We start from the raw sequence: 17,222 nt of genomic DNA, 5'->3' as shown, positions 1-17,222 counted from the left end.
AATCTAATAATCTGAAACAGTTAATATATTTGGTAGTAACTTCATGATATTAAAAATGATAATTTGAGAAATATTTTTAATCTTTATTAATAGATTTGTGCATAATAGATATTATAAGCACACTTTTAAACTATGAACATGTTAAACTATGAGACGATTCGGCATTCAATTTTTTCCTATGTTTTTTTATTATTATTACGCGACATAGTCAAAAAGCCACAAGGACCCTATTTAAAAAAAACAAGAAATTTCAAGAAATTCAAGATTTTTGAATTCAAGACAAGAAATATAATGTCAAGAAATGATTAAGACAAGAAAAACGAAATTGTTTATCTTGAAAATCAAGACAAGACAAGAAATGCTCTTCAAAATATGAAATCTTGATGAAACAAATTAGTACAAATTAGTAATTTTTGCATTGCAATGTAACTTTACATAAATAATCTTGAATATATAAAGCATTTATATTAAAAAATTGAATTTTTTATCATTTATTTTATAAATACATTTTCATACACTTTTATTAGAGCACGGATTTAAAAAATGTTACTTATTGAAATAACTTAAGATAAATGTTAAACCGTCACTAAATTTGTGATATTACTTTTAGTAATATATATAAAAGTATATTATATTACTTTTAAATACCATTTAGAATGATCTATAATTTTTTCATAATTGTTATATTATTTTAAAATATTTATCAAATATAATTATGCATCAAATTAATGGTATGGAATATTACACTCTAAATTTAATTAAAATATGTTTTGATTAGAAAGTATATAATTTCAATGTATAAATCAAATATTTGTAACTAAATATGTCTAATTAACCCTATTATTTATAGTGTAATAATAAAATATATGTTTTGTTTTACAGAGAAACTACATTGCGAGAATTGGTGATAAGACATATACTCAAAAAACACGGAATATTTTAAAAACTCTTTTGAATGATATTTTGTGTAAGAAATTCTTGGACAGAATATAAGGAATCAATGTCTATTAAAGATGTTGGTATTGCCAATATAATAATACGTACTTTTAGTTTTTTATGAATAGCGCAGAATGACACTGTATTTTTTCTATATTTATCATAATATTGCTTCTTAAGACAATTTCATGCAGCGAAGTTCCCATTCCGCCAAAAACAAAGCAACGTTTAAATGTTTTTCATTGAGGCCCTCTTAGCTTTTCATAGAGAGAAGCTTCGCTGCATGAAATTGTATCTTCTACTAAAGAATTTTCATGTTTTAAGAAAGTTTAATAGTTTACTATACTATAGTGATTGAAATATGAAATATATTTAATGTTCATTTTTATCAATGCTGATTTACTTATATTTACAGCTTGTTACTCTTTATTTTTTCTTAATTATTATACTAGAAAAAAAATTTTAGAAAATTAATACACATTAGTAGAATTAATATGTATTAGTTTTCATTTAGATTTTAGAAAAAAGGTTTAATTCTATACTATTTAATTTTTGTATATAAATAATTATATTTATATACAGAAACTTATAGGTTAATTCTAAACAAAATCGTAAGACTCATAATTTATTTTAAGATTTGTAAGACCTATATTGATTGATTTTGTAAGTCTATGCGTATATACCGTAAGACGTACAATAATTAATAAATAGTAAAATCTACAATTTCTCGGAAATCTCAGCAAGAAACTGTCTGTAAAGATATTGCATAAAGTTATAAGTATATGTAAGTGCTTACAAATTTTATGACAAGTGAGTCTTCGATTCTGCTTACAATTAAGATTATATTATATTTATACTTATTTATGACATAAAATATTATATTTTTGCAACAACTTATATCATTAAAGTGCAAGATATTAATAATTAAAGTTATTTTATAATTCTTTCAGATTACACATTGACTACGGATCAATGCATTTTACATGACGTAACAAAAATAATTCAGGAATGGTTACGATGCATGGGAGATCGCATTAACTTACTTACTGTATATACGGGGGTTATTTGTGTCCGGGCGATTTTTATGGTACTGAATATTTTGGAAACAAGTGAGTACAGCGTGCCTTTCTGCTCCTAAAAAAACTTGTGGATGAAGATACTCGCGAAAGCTTAACAGTGGACATCATTTTCTCGCTGAGCAGCAAATATTCAAAATTGAGCGAAGACACAAATGATCCTCGTATTTTATTAATATTTTATTAATATTTGTCATACAGTGCAGTACATTAATTCGTTGGGTCATAGTGGACCGACAAAAAGAAAATAAGAAAAGTACTAAAAAGTTGATAAAAAATTCTGAAAAAATTCTTAGAGTTCCATGAGAAGAAAATAAATGATTTTTGTCTTTTGCAGTTTTTCTGTAAAATTGATAGTATTTGAGTAAAAAATAAACCCTCAATAAGTCGGGCTTCTATTGTGATCCAGCGAATTAATGCACTGCAGTGTACAAATAAGAAAATGATTTTTTTCATGTTTCTTCTATTTTTATAAGTAAAACTATTTTTATAAAAAACACATATAAATAAAAAAATACGAAAAAATTTTTATTTAATGTTATCATAGAATAAAAATATCGAATTGTTCTGCAGAAGAGATGACATTGAAAAAGAACGATTTCTTCGTTCTCAATGTCTCGTATGTATTATTTTATTTACGAAAGTGTATGTGATTACAGATTTTTAATAAAAAATAAATTTTTTAAAGTTAGTAAATATTAATTTTTCAGGAACGCTTATTTTTATAAGTTTCAAAATTGTAAAACTATAAATCCCGAACTTAAGCATTTAAATTTAAAAAATTTGTTGGCATATATTTTTTCTTAAAATATGAACTTTATTTTCCTTTTCAAATTATTAGATTTCATCGATTTGATTACAAATTTTTGAAATACTACCATACTCACATATGTGTTTATATTCGTAAAAATAAAATATTTAAACAAATAGATTTGTTAAATTATGTATGAATCCTTCATTTAGAATAATAAAGGAAGCTACATAAATTTTTTAATATTTTTTGTATCACTTAATTTATTTTAAAAAAATACATCGGATCTCCGTATACTTAATAGATACTAAAAAAATATATGGTGGAGGGTTAATTATACAACAAAGAAAATTGCATACATGAAAATACGTAATCAAGAATATAAGTTGTAGGTTGGTATTTATAATTCTTATATTTAAGATTATATTTAAGATTGTCTTAAATATATGGTATTAAGATGATAATAGATAACACACATAAGAGAAAAAGTTTTTTTTATTTAAAAAAAATTTTTTTTTAAATTGTTTTGTAATGACCGTTTTATTTAATTTTTTTCAGAGCTTCATTTATGGTAACGAAAACTTTTATCAATTTTATAAAGTTCTGGAACCTATAATAAGAAAATGGAACCTCTATAATGCACCTTGCATATTATATATACGCTATAATAAATATATGTACATGTAATTATATGAACAATAAATAAACATTTATGTTTTGATATACACTGGATGGGTTCCGAATTACGCATGAAGCGCATGCATCATTTGTCCTTGTTGTTTACAAAAAAAATAAAGAAAGATAAAATGATACATCATACATCACTTCATGCGCAATACCGAAGAAATTATTACTAATATTGAGTTTAAATTTATCGGAATCAATAAATTTAAACCCAACATTAGTAATAATTTCTTGAGCACAGTAGTCTTTATAATCTCTTTCAAATGACAACGACCATGTTTTTCTTGTTTCGCTATATTGTAGATGGGACTAGCGTAAGCGTCTTATTTTTTACTCTTTATCCTTATTATTTCTTACGCCAGATTGACTACGTATATTATAGACAAACCGCATTAGAACGTTTTTTACTTACACTAGGACATTTTATTACACTCTAATATTTTTTACTTCTTGCCTACAACAAAAGCACTTCTTGCTAGAACAAAAACGCAGATTTTAGTGCATAATGCATAATTAGCATAATATATAAGAAAATCAAGCAATCAGAAATTTTTATTTCATAAAAAGAAAGGCACTGAAGGATATTGATTGATTCATTTTCTTATGCATCATGCGTCATATGCACAACTTGAATTCGTTCCTGCCTTAAGAATCATTAGGAGAACAAGAAAATCAAATTATATTGATGAATTTATGTCATTTTTGATCATAATCTCGATATAAAGTTTCATTCATAGGCCGGTATTCATAGTCGATTCTTATTTCAAGACTGTCTTAAGTAATGTCTTATTAGATGCTAATGCAACTCTCTGATTGGTTTGTGATTTCTTAAGACCGTATTTAAGATAGTCTTGAATGTAAGATCTGACTATGAATACCTTAAATCATCTGAGATCGAGATTTTTATCATGATTAAAAGGTGACATAAATTCGTTAATATGATATTATAACATGAAATTGACATTATTTTGATTTTCTTGTTCTCCTTGAGTAGCTCTGTCTCTATCAGTTTAGCTGAGTTCAGTTTTAAGTATAATCTCTGTACAAGAACAAAAAACAAATTTAAGATTTAACTGACATACTCTAAAGTTTTTTTCTATATACATTATTATTCAGACAACAAATTGACGTTATTTGACATCAAAATGACAACAAATAATGTCAATTTGCAATTTGAATGATTTAATAATAAATACATAAAACTTTCTTTATAGGCGCATAATATAATTTAATATAATTTAATATAATTTAATATTAATATAATTTAATATTAAGTAATATTTTAAGCATATTCTTAGAATATTTTACTAAAAATTATATAATATTAAATAATATCCTCGAAATATTAATGAATGGTTATGTTCTCCTGATAATGTTACATTATTATTAAAAGTAACATTATTTAAACTACTAACATTATTTAAACTTTATGTTACTGTAATTTTATTTAAACATTAAAAAGTATTATAATAGCATTTACTTTAATTTGTAAAATTGTTACATCTGTTCAGAATAAGTATACGTTTAAAGACTGAAAATGATTTTGGCGCGTAGTACTGGATATGTACTTAAAATCACGACAAAACATTTTTTTAGCACAAAATGCAACATAGATTAATAAGAACTTTTTGTTATTGGATTGTGAATTCAAATTGCACTAAATTAAAAATAGTTAATATTCATAAATATTTTAATAATATGTCAGGGATATTAAGGATATAATACCTTATATAAGGATATTATGAAAGTATAACCTCTATAGAATAATCTTGTAACATTAAAAATTATTATATGATTCTCAAAATATTATAACTTTAAATTTTTTTTTTTAATATCCATATAGCATTCTAGGAATATTTTGCTCTTATAGGATAGCTAAACTTTATTATCACCCTGTAGACATAAGCTCACGTATCCTCTCCAATCCCCGCATGCTATCAGCATGTTATTCCGTTTGCAACTTGGTTAGATACTCCTAGTAGCTAAAATAATTTTGCTCCGAAGAGTCCGAGGTCTGAGACGCGACGACTCCGTAACACGCCGCGCGCCGTGACATTAACTCGATCCAACCCGATCCGAGTCGCGCGAGTGATTCGTTTCAACGCCGCAAAGTGAGCCACTCTCGTTTCACATGGCGTACAGCTGACGAACGCGTACAATCATTCTGCACATACGTTCAGTCATGCGATGTATAATATATATGTATACATACATACATCGACTTGCCGTGCCGTATTGTTTACGATGAGTAGACCTCTAAATCGCGATACAAGTCTGGCACCGATCTGGTCAGATACACTGTACGGTACTTTCTCTCAATAGAAATGGTAATGATTGTTTTTTGGAGCATTAATGTTGAACGCGCTGGAAAGTCGTCTTCAGCGCAGTCATTTATAAATTATTTTAAGAATTTTGTTGCATACGTTTTAGGTTAAGGAATTGTTTAATATATACTGAAATGAAAAAAAATATTTCATTAATCTTATGTAGATGAACATTTATTTGTAAATAGAAGGTAGAGAGAGAGAAACGTAAAATTCGTGCAAATTTCCTTAATTTAGATTAAAAAATCGTTAGCCGATAATTTTTTTCTATTTTCCAATTCGATAATGTTTTTTCGATAACGATATCAATTAATTATTATTGATAATTTCCGCGATTACGCCAATGTGCAAGAAACTGGCGCGCAAGAGCAAAAGTTGTATCGTCACGTTTATCCCTCATGAACGGCAACGTTTCATCGTAAACGTTGACTTTGTTAACCTATTTCTGTGAAAAATGAGTCTACCTACTGTACGAGACTATTGTATGCTGGAAAAGATAGGTGCCGGGAGCTACTCAACCGTGTACAAAGCATTCAGAAAGGTATGTACATTTTTCGGATTCTTTTCCTCTCTTTTTCGTAAAGATCCAGGTTAGGTTCGTTCGAACGCCTCGAATCATTCAATAGACATCGATCGTGTATTTATTGCAAAACAAAATATGAAAATATTGTGTTTGCGTACGTAAAGCTTCCTCTTACACATCTTTTTTTCTCTTTAATGATTCATTTAATTCGCCAGAGGATAAATACGCGACGCGTTATCGCCGGAAACTCGATAGTACATACCGTTCGTGACGTCGCGTACAGGGTCGGACTCTCTTTTCTTTGAGCCTTCCACTTTAAGATATCTACACGAAAAAATAGTATCTAGCTAAATTTTTTACAAAAATTTTAAAGAGTGATCGAAAAAATCGCCTATTTTTGGATCCTCAATTTTGAGATTGAACTGTGCGTGCTTACCTTATAATGAGACATCAGAAGAGAAGTTTCAAGTTGACAATTATTATCAGAGTTGGGGGGGGGGGGGGGGAGTGGAATCAAAATTCATTATCAAATTATCATAGGTCTGTAAAGTCCGGTATTTTAAGAAGGTTAATCCAGCCAGATGTATATCAATTATCCACATCATTAATTGACTAATTTTTAAAATAATATAATCTCATTGATAAAACAGTTAAAAATTATTGATAACCGGCCGATGTGAGTAATGTGTGTAATTGAACTGCTCTCGATCCAGCCGATGAAAGTAAGATCAATTAAATATCACTTATTCTGATAATTTTGTAAATCAATTTTGAATGTAAAAAAAAAACGGATGTTCGCAGAATAGATGTAATATATAACTCTCTCCCCTCAAGCTAATAATTGTCACTTCTACTTGAAACTTCTTCGTAATTCAAGTCATAATTAATATCTCATTGTAAGGTACGATTTGGCACAGGATTAGTGCAATCCAAAAATTGAGAGCCCAAAAAACTGGCAAAAAAATTCATTTCTTTTTGGTCACTCTTTTTTTTACAGATCTAAAAATAATCCTTAAGGGAATCCTAAACATGATTAGTAAGTAGTATTTACACAGACGATTTATTGACACATCATATACATACTACTATATTAATAACTAACGCACACATATAAATTTTTGTGTAATAATAATGTTTTAATTAGATGCCTGTTTCCACCAATATAAATTAATTTTAATTCTCGGTTCAACATACTCTTTGTCTCTTTCTAGTTCTAAAGATTAGAAAAAGACGAAAAGTCAGTTGAACCGAGATTAAAGTTAATCTACATTGATGGAAATGGGCATAAGTCCAATTTTAAGAATTTCACGTTGTTTCTTCATGCAAACTATTAGTCTACTATTTCGTAAATACAGATTGTACAACTTTTATAGCAATTGTTGTCACGACGTGATAACTTGGAGCGTCATATTGGACTAAAAAATGGTAAAGAAGATCTCAATTTTGAAATTTTTTGTTTTTAACATAGACTTCACCTCACAGACACATTAATAAGTATACTTTAATTCTGGAAAAGGATTTTCAAATCAGCAAAAAAAGAAAAAGTAATTGTTATACAAAAATTATTGCGTCTAGTGATACAAACAATTTTAGGATCCCTTTAAACTTTTTCCAAAGTTTCTTTCTAGTGCTTTTTAAATTACTTATATACAGGGTGTAAGTATTTGCCAAGTGCTTTTGTGTAGATAGAACGGATTGTTAGTCGAAAAGTCATTTATCGTTTTGCAATTTTCGCAATAATTAACAAAATATTAATTACTAAAAATTGCCGAATATTGATTTTCAATAATTTTTTACTTAAATACACTATCAACTTTACAGAAAAATTGCAAGAGACAAAAATCATTAATTTTCTTCTCATAGAACTCCAGAAATTTTTTCAGAATTTGTTATTAATTTTTTAGTACTGCATTTTCTTATTTTTACCAATATGAGAGAATTACAAAATTCTGAAAAAATTCTGAAAAAATTCTCAGATCTTTATGAAAAGAAAATAAACAATTTTTCTTTTAATCATTGCAAAAATTGCAAAATGCTAGAGGATTTTTCGACTGTTTAGTCGCTCTATTTAGCAAAAACTTACGGGACACCCTGTGTATGTATAGACACACACACACACACACACACACACACACACACACACACACACACACACACACACACACACACACACAAAACTTTTCTATTAATAAAGGTACATATACATTTGCTTGATTATGTTCTTGTATAATGGTGGCGTTTAAGAGACATGTTACATTATAAATAATTTTCTTTACTGATCGACAATTTTCTCTTCTATACTTATTTTTTCATTTTTTTCTTTAAAAGAAATTAAATATTTCTAATTCTACAGTGTCTTTTAAAATTCGCATCCGTGAAGTACAAGATGTGATATTTTATGCTAAAGCAAATAACTTTTTCCTTTAACAAAATGCGTTTATGTTAAATAATTTTCACGCTTATTTGTTACCTTCAATCTGCTCTCCTGCAAAAACTACTTATCGGCAATTTTGCTAAAGGAAAAAGTTATTTTTTGTGCTAAAACGAACAACTCCTATAGTAAAATTACATTTGATAAATAATTTTTGCGTAATTTGCGTTTATTCATATAACTTTAACCTGTAAAAACTTCTTGTTAGACGCAATTTTGCAAAAGGAAAAAGTTGTTTCTTTTAGCATGAAGTATCATGCATGTGTTGTACTTCGCGGACGCGAATTTTGAAATATCCTGTATATTTAATAATCTGACATGCTAATAAATTCAATCAGCTTGATCGTCTGATTTAATTATCTTGATGTTTCCGACATCATTAGTTTTAGATTTTTATCTATCTAAATTTTTAAATACCTTATTTAAGTAAAACTGTTTTTTCCGTGTAAATACAGTTGAATCCGATTTAAAAACAAGTTAAACAAGATGGATGAAATCGAATGTTGTTAATTTTGTGTCAATAAATCCTTTTTTTAAATATAACAAAATTAATATACAGGGTGATCCGTTTTTATCAACACAGTCAATTTTCTCCGAAGTTATTAATGATACGAAAAAATGTTTCAGATGAAAGTCGGATGGTTTCAAGGAAGATTTTGGCTCTGCTGCAAATTCCTATGGGAAATTTCCTAAGGGAATTTTTCTATTGAGTTTTTGTCTAATCTGGATACCCGTGATAAATTCAACTGGTTCCTATCTTGCTCCTATCTTGCTGTAAACTCCCATAGGTTTTTTCATGGGTTTCTATAGAGGACTATAAGATTCTGGTTGTGTTCCAAAATTTACTGCCAGTACTGAAAATCTATAGTTTTCGTTATGTGCACTATAGATTTTCAATACTGGCAGTAAATTTTGGAACACAGCTTCTGTAGGAGCTTGTATAGTGTAAATAATGAGAACAGAGAAAAATATCAGGATGTTCCTCGTTTCGAACTCAGGCCTGGTCTCTTCTTCGAGTTGGTAGACTTCTGTTCTGCCACTGAATCACAATGCCCTGACGCTGATAGCTTCTCTGTTATGCTTATTTCCTCTAAATTTCTTATATAGGTACAGTGCGTAGCACGAATGCTTGGGATCCAATTTTTGAAGTGCATGTTCTTTTGTTGCGTCAGTGATAATGAATATTTCGTAGCGTTAATAAATTGTGTTTTGACAGCCGACCAATGTAATCTCAGTTTTGAAATCTCTGAAATATTCCAAAATTTAACTGAAAGAAGTCAGAGATCGAAGCCTTTAATATATCAAATAAACTATATTCATGATCGCAATTACGCAATATCAGATTTTAATAATCACGAACGTAAAAATAACTAAGAATGAAATATGGACTTCAAAAATCGGACTTCAGGCATTCGTGTTACACACTGTACTTATAGGATTTACACAGCATATATATATAGGAAATTTTTCTACAAGATTTTACATAGGAATCTATAGCATCCAGTTCATGAAAAGAGGCTTCTATAAGATCGCATGAAAAAGAACGATGTGCACGTTGATACAATCCTAAATTTTGTCCCAAATACGGATTTAGGATTGTATAAACTATTTTCGTGCAGATAAAGTAGATTAAATTGAGTCGAAAAGTATCATTTTGTAATTTTTTAGTTTTTAAAAATTGCCGAATAAGCAAGTAAAATCGACGCGTAAAACAACTTGAAGATATTTTTCAGAGTTCTTTATGACATATTTCAAGATGTTTTTCAAAAAACTCTTGAAGATACTTTAAAGTTGTCTAATGCGTCGATTTTAGACATTCTATTCATTGGGTAATAATTGTAAAAATTACAAAATGATAGAAGATCTTCCGGTCCAGTTTAATCCGCATATAAAAATAGTTCCAAATATTTTGAGATATCCTGTATAGTCCCAAAATAGTCACAAATATTCTGACATACTCTGTGAGTTTCTATAATTTACATATTAATGTGTACACAAAATGCTATAACAGTAGTCGACTGATGTAATTCAATATAAAAATTTAAGATAATTTTTGATAATTTTTTAACTCCAAAAATTGAAAGTCACGTGACAAACAAAGTGTGGTGATTCAAAAAAGTCATAAATATATATTCTTTATGGCAGTCAGGATTTTTTTTTACTGGACGTGGAACTTACTTCATTTATTAACTATTATCGTGGCTTCCAGTTTTTAGGAGTTACGAATTATTCTCTCAAGTTGATATAGGTACTCATAGGAAGAGATGCCTCATGAGGACTAAATACCTATAGGATACACTTTGACGTATAGAAACATGTAGGCGCACATAGGATAGAGGAGATGTGCTATGTCATCCTATGATAGATAGCCTATAGGCATTTTCAGTCTGCATGGGGCATTTCTTCTTTGTTTTACGTACGCCTACGTGTTATTATACGTCAAACTAAAGTATCCTATAGAGCTTTTCATTCTCATGGGGCATTTGTCCACATTCCTGTGAGTACCTCTATTTGCATTCCTATGAATGTATGTAATGTAATTCCTACGTATACCTATACATGCTGCGCAAATTCTATAGGATATAACTACACAAATTCCTACAGAATCTTATATATAATATATAGTCCTTTATAGGAACCTATAAAAACTCCATGGGAATTTGCAGCAGAGTCATGTTGTTTTTTTCTAAATAGAGGCACTAAAATGATATGAATCACCTTCATTTTTTAAAATCGAATTATATGATTTCTTTCATATAATACGATTTCATATAATCTTCTATTTATTTTGCATAAAATATTAAAATAAAAATATTAGAAAACCAATTAGTTTACAAGATATTTTATATCTTATTCTGGCACATATTAAATATCTTGTAAACTATTAATTTTTTCATAATTGTATCTTAATCGTTTTCTCTTACTTTCCCTTTTCTTTTTTTTAAAGAATTTTGGGGGATTTGTATCGAATATTCGAAAAATTCGATATCTAATCGAATTACTACCAGATGTCTGATTTGGTATCGGATATTCCCCTACCCTATCGGATATCCAATATCCGATATCCGGTAATTTTAGGATCCAGTGCATTCCTGATCTTTAATTTATATGCAGAATAAATAAAGAAATCATATTATTTTTAAAAATCATATAATGCCATTAAAGAAGTTGAGGTGACGTTCGTATCTTTTTGACAACTCTATTTAGAAAAAAAAACCAATATAATCAAAATACTTAGTTCCCCTCCACTTTCATTTAAAACATTTTCGTATCATTAATTTCAGAAAAAATTGACTGTATAATTGATTAACATGGATCACCTTCTACTTCTAAAAAAATTTAAATTTATCTAAATTTATATATAAAAAAGATTTTCGCCACTCTTCGAAATTTGAACTAAATTTGAAGCGCGTTTCAAATCGCGAAATCTTTAAAGTTATTATCGTTCTTTGTGATGATCATTCTTAGGACGGGAGTCGAGAGGTAGTCGCTATCAAGTGCGTGGACAAAGGTTCACTCTCGAAATCAGCGGTCGACAATCTCGTGACGGAGATCAAGCTGTTAAATGTCCTCAAGCACGAGTATATCGTGGAGATGAAAGATTTTTTCTGGGATGAAGGGTTCGTTTTACGTGAGATTTACGATATTATAATCGTTATTTTGTTAAAATGCGGATCAGATTAATCGTGCATAACTGATTCAGTAAGAAATTTTATTCGATCGATGTATCTTTTCTCCTGAATAAAAAAACAAAAAGATGCATTTGTTAACGTATAAAACAGGCATATATACATCGTCATGGAATATTGCGATGGCGGGGACTTGTCGAGCTTCATAAAGAAAAAACACAAACTACCCGAAAGTACCTGTCGTAGATTTTTGCAGCAGCTCGCATTAGCGTTAAAATATCTACGGGATCATAACGTCTGTCACATGGATCTCAAGCCGCAGAATTTGCTGTTGATGAGGAAACCCCAACTGGTACTCAAAGTTGGAGGTTAGTATCCGACATCTTTTTTTTTCTGTTCTTTTCTTTTCGGAGGTGATTCCAAGATCTTTTCATTTTAACGATCGCATAAAAAGAGCGAATTTCTATAATGTAATATTTAAAAGTTTTTCTAAAGTTAGATTTGCTAAATTTGAAAATAATTTTTTAAGCCTTGTGTCCGTAATGCTAGAAATCGCTCCGAGATTTCAAAGACAGAGAGAGGAGGGGGGAGAGAGAGAGAGAGAGAGAAAAAAAACAGGTTTTTTTTCGGAAAAAGAATCAAGTAAAAAATGGGTTTTTTATGATAAAAAACAATTTTTTTAACCGAAATGATATAGAGAATTCATGAAAACATGAAAAATACATAGAATTTATGTTAAATAATAAGAATCTTAATGAACCGTACATGTGAAAACATAACCAATAGACTTATGATGATCAAAGTTGGATCTATAATGCTTAAATAATTTTATGTGAATTTTTATGTATATACTTACTCCCAAAAAAAAGCGATAAAAATTTGGAAAAATTTTTAGCCAATTTTAAATGATCATAATTTGATAAATGATGAAGATAAAAATATATTTAAAAATGCAAAATGAAGTTTGAAATGTATCTACTTTAAGAATATTTGAATGAAAATTGTACTGGATCTTTATTTTCAAAATGGCGAATGACAAAGAAAATGCAAAATTGATAATCAAAAGTTCAAGTTTGCGATGATGCAAGGCATGAATCAATGTGTTGTGTGTGTTCATGCTTATTAAAGAGCCGGAATATATGAATGAGATAATACGTACATAAGGAAGTCATACACATTAATATGCACAACGCACGCACACACGCACGCACGCACGCACGCACACACGCACGCACGCACGCATACTTCGAACAACTCCGCAAACAAATCTTTTATAACAATTTTGCCTCTAAAAACTTTAATTATCTTGGACTATCAGTTCATATTAGGAAGAATTATAATCATAATTTGAGCTAATAACTTAAAGTGGTATCTTAAATTTGGAATCAGCAAAAAATTATCGTATTAAGCTCGATAAAAAACCAATTTAAAGATAAAATTTTATACTTTCATGTGCATGTTGTCCCATAAGCTACGACATCTGATTTATGCAGATTTGGATCTTTGATTATCAATTTTGCATTTCCTCACTTTATCACCCGCCATATTAAAAATAATGGTCCAGTATAATTCTCATTCAAATATTCTTAAGATAGATATTTCAAACTTTATTTTGCATTATTAAACATATTTTTATCTTTTACCAATTATTACCAAGTTATAATTATTTGAAATTTGATAAAATTTTCCTAAATTTTTATCGCTTTTTTTAGTAGTGAGTCTATTATGTATGAGGTAATCTAGCCGGAGGAGCTGGAATGTATGTACTATTTATGAAAAATTCTTTACCATTTTGCAACAGATAACGAGATATTAATTTCTAAACATTGTTAAATAAACGGATGAAATCGATGTATAAGACAATATTAAGATATTTCTTAAAAAATATCTGTAAAATATCTCAAAGATATTTCTTAAAAAACTCTTAAAGATATTTTAAAGTTGTCTTATGCATCAATTTTAGACATTCTGCTTATTGGGTAACTAAAATTACGAAAATTGCAAAATAGTACAGGGCTTTTCGACTCAATTTTTTATAAATAGTATGCATATTCTGGCTCCTCCGGAGTCATTATGTATACATACATATATACCTATGTAATCATTTGCGCGCCAAATTAATTTTTTTAGACGTAGAAATGCAGTTGACTACTATAGTAATATCACAATTAAATTTTAATGCTCAATAGGCATTAAAGAGATTTTAATCCTCTATTAACTACATATCACGTTTTAGAGTCTTAATTTACATGTTTAGATCCAAATCACCTACGGTTTTCACTGGCTCTATAATTATCACAAATCTCAATGGGAAATATTTTTTTTTCTAATAAAGTGCCAGAAAATGTATAAAATCGAAATATAAAAATATAAAAAGGTTTTAATAATAATTAAAAAAGTTATGCCAAAAAATATTAAAGAACAATTTGTGAAAAAATTGCAATAATCAGTTTTTTTCAAAAACTTATATCTTTATGATAAAAAAAAATATAAAAATAAGTAATGTTTTGAAAAGAGGAAAATGTGAACTTTAAAAAAAAAAATATGTTATATTGATTCATTTCAAAAGCATAATTATTCGTACATGTGAAATGGGAACATTTTTATACATGCTCTGAATAATGATATCGAAGGTATATCGGATATTTTCTTCTTTAAAAATGCAATATAAATATTTTATATTAAATATATAATAAATTAACATCATTACTCATGATTTTATAATTCCGAAAAAATAGAACGATCAATTTGCCAAGACACCTCTCTCGCAAGAATGTTTTTTTTGACATGAACATATGTTTTAATTATAAGAAAAGAGAGACAACACATAATGTTTGAATACAGTATTAATAAACAGGCACTTACTAAAAACGAATTTTCATTTTTGACAAAAATTTGTCGAATTTACATTTGATAGGTCCAAGTCACCCAAGTCAAACTTTTATTGCGTCACAATTAGCATCATGGCGCTCGACAGAAAAAGGTTCCAAATTTTTTTACTCTCCTACTTCAACTCTAATATTAACTGTACAATAATAGCAACTGATTAAAATTTTTATCCGGATCCAAATGACCACTCGTGTAGTTAAGGGTTAATATGCTGAAAATTTGCAAATAAATTTATGTTAGATATATAAAATGCATTTTCCTTGATATTCATTGTTAAAACGTTTAATCTATGTTATTTCAATATTGTTTAATATTTTATTATCTCTATAATTTCAAATTAAGGCGAAAACATTGTTATGTGTAATGAGTTAATATTGTTTATCGATAACGATTTAAGTATATTATCGCTTATAATTATTTAAACGATATGTATTTTATATTTTATATTTTAAAAGCTAAATAAGCATTAGCCCATACATACTGTTGTTAATACAGATAATTATTATTAGCATAATTGACATTGTTTCGTTGTGTATATTGATTATCATTGTACGAATTTAAAATTTTAATTTTTAAGGCAAGATTCCAATATAATATATCGATTCATGAATAATTGGAAATAGTCCGATGAATGTTGTTTCACTAATATATATTTTAAAATATACAATTACAACAAATATACAACAAAAGCAGCGTTAATTATTTTAATAAAGTATTATTTGTGTTAACAACAATATGCAAAACTTATTTAATTTTTAAAATCAGAGTACAGTATAAAATATCTAGATAATTCCGATTGGAAACTTTTGTCGAAATTGAATCGAAATACTCGGCTACATATCAATTTTAACTGAAATCCAAACTAAAATTAAAAAATAGGAATCCTATAAAGGCCATATATATATAGACATGCCCATATATCATATATTTTTTTCTTTATAAATATCATAATTTATTGAAACAGTAATTAAATTTTGACCGAAATCGAAACCTGAAATTTCGATTATGTGTCAATTTTGCCAAAGAATATAACTACTTCTTTTTCATAATTGAATTATTGAAATAATAATTACACATATTAAAAATTAATATTTATAAAGAAGAGCTATATGATTTTAGTCGAAACTGACACGTAATGAATAATTCGTTTTCAGTTTCGATAAAAGTTTCGATCGAACTTTAAAAATGTCATTTGAATAATTATAAATAGTATCTTACCATATATTCATAACCACTTTTAGACGTTGCACTACATTTTGACTTTTATAGCTATCTTTTCACAAAAATTCTTTAGAGGAAATGCAAAAATTGAATTCTAAAACAATAATACAAAAATTATCAAATGTTAAAAAAAGTATATCCAAGTAAAAAAACTTTCAGGGACTAAGGAAAAAATTGCTCTTTATTGATATGAGTTTTTTTAATATAAAGTTTCTAGTTTTTTCTGTTATTTTCATTTCTGTATACATATGATCATAATGCGATTAGTCAATTATTTGTTTTCCATCTGAGATCTCGAATCGATTTTTAGCACCGTTAATACAAGGCTTCAAAATAAGGGCAGAAAGTTTTATAATCTTAAGACAGTGTCTTATGATTTAAGTCTTACAACTTTTGTAACGCACAAGAACTATTTTATGACTTATGTTTTGAAGATATATAAATACGAAGTGCCTTTAAGACATAAAACACTGTCTTAAGAGTCAGCTTTTCTGCCCTAAGAGCCGTGATACAAAAAAAACTTAAGCAGTAAAACCAGTGAACTCTCAATGTCTGAGATTACCCTTTTATCACGGAAACAGGGTATTTTAGAAAAAAAAGTTTCAAACAAAAGATGTTTCGAAGTGTACATAAGATGGTCATTAGTTTGATCTTGAATAGTTATTTGAAAAAAAATTTACGTTGATTTTTTCCGAATGTAATACATCCTATTTCTCATTGCATATTCTTGTAGCTTATCTCGAGAGTTTTCCAAAACA

At 28.1% G+C, this 17,222-nt stretch overlaps 1 protein-coding gene across 3 annotated transcripts in view; it reads left to right on the top strand.

Moving 5' to 3' along the window:
- The first annotated feature begins 6,140 nt into the window (after window positions 1–6,140).
- The window catches only part of LOC108692267 (serine/threonine-protein kinase ULK3), a 20,092-nt gene continuing 9,010 nt past the window's right edge, over window positions 6,141–17,222 (top strand). Inside the window, exons 1-3 of one of the 3 annotated variants that reach the window (XM_018200442.1) lie at window positions 6,141–6,312; window positions 12,194–12,345; window positions 12,508–12,722. In XM_018200442.1, the coding sequence (XP_018055931.1) occupies window positions 6,226–6,312; window positions 12,194–12,345; window positions 12,508–12,722 (454 nt within the window). In that variant the 5' untranslated portion in view covers window positions 6,141–6,225. Of the gene's footprint in view, window positions 6,313–12,193; window positions 12,346–12,368; window positions 12,428–12,507; window positions 12,723–17,222 lie in introns of those variants that run through there. The other 2 variants (XM_018200440.1, XM_018200441.1) reach the window with 2 other exon arrangements.

This window comes from Atta colombica, unplaced genomic scaffold (assembly GCF_001594045.1).
Source record: "Atta colombica isolate Treedump-2 unplaced genomic scaffold, Acol1.0 scaffold68, whole genome shotgun sequence".
Classification (NCBI taxonomy): Eukaryota; Metazoa; Arthropoda; class Insecta; order Hymenoptera; family Formicidae; genus Atta; species Atta colombica.
Note: the sequence above shows the minus strand (reverse complement) of the source record. Positions and strands in the feature narration are given on the sequence as shown.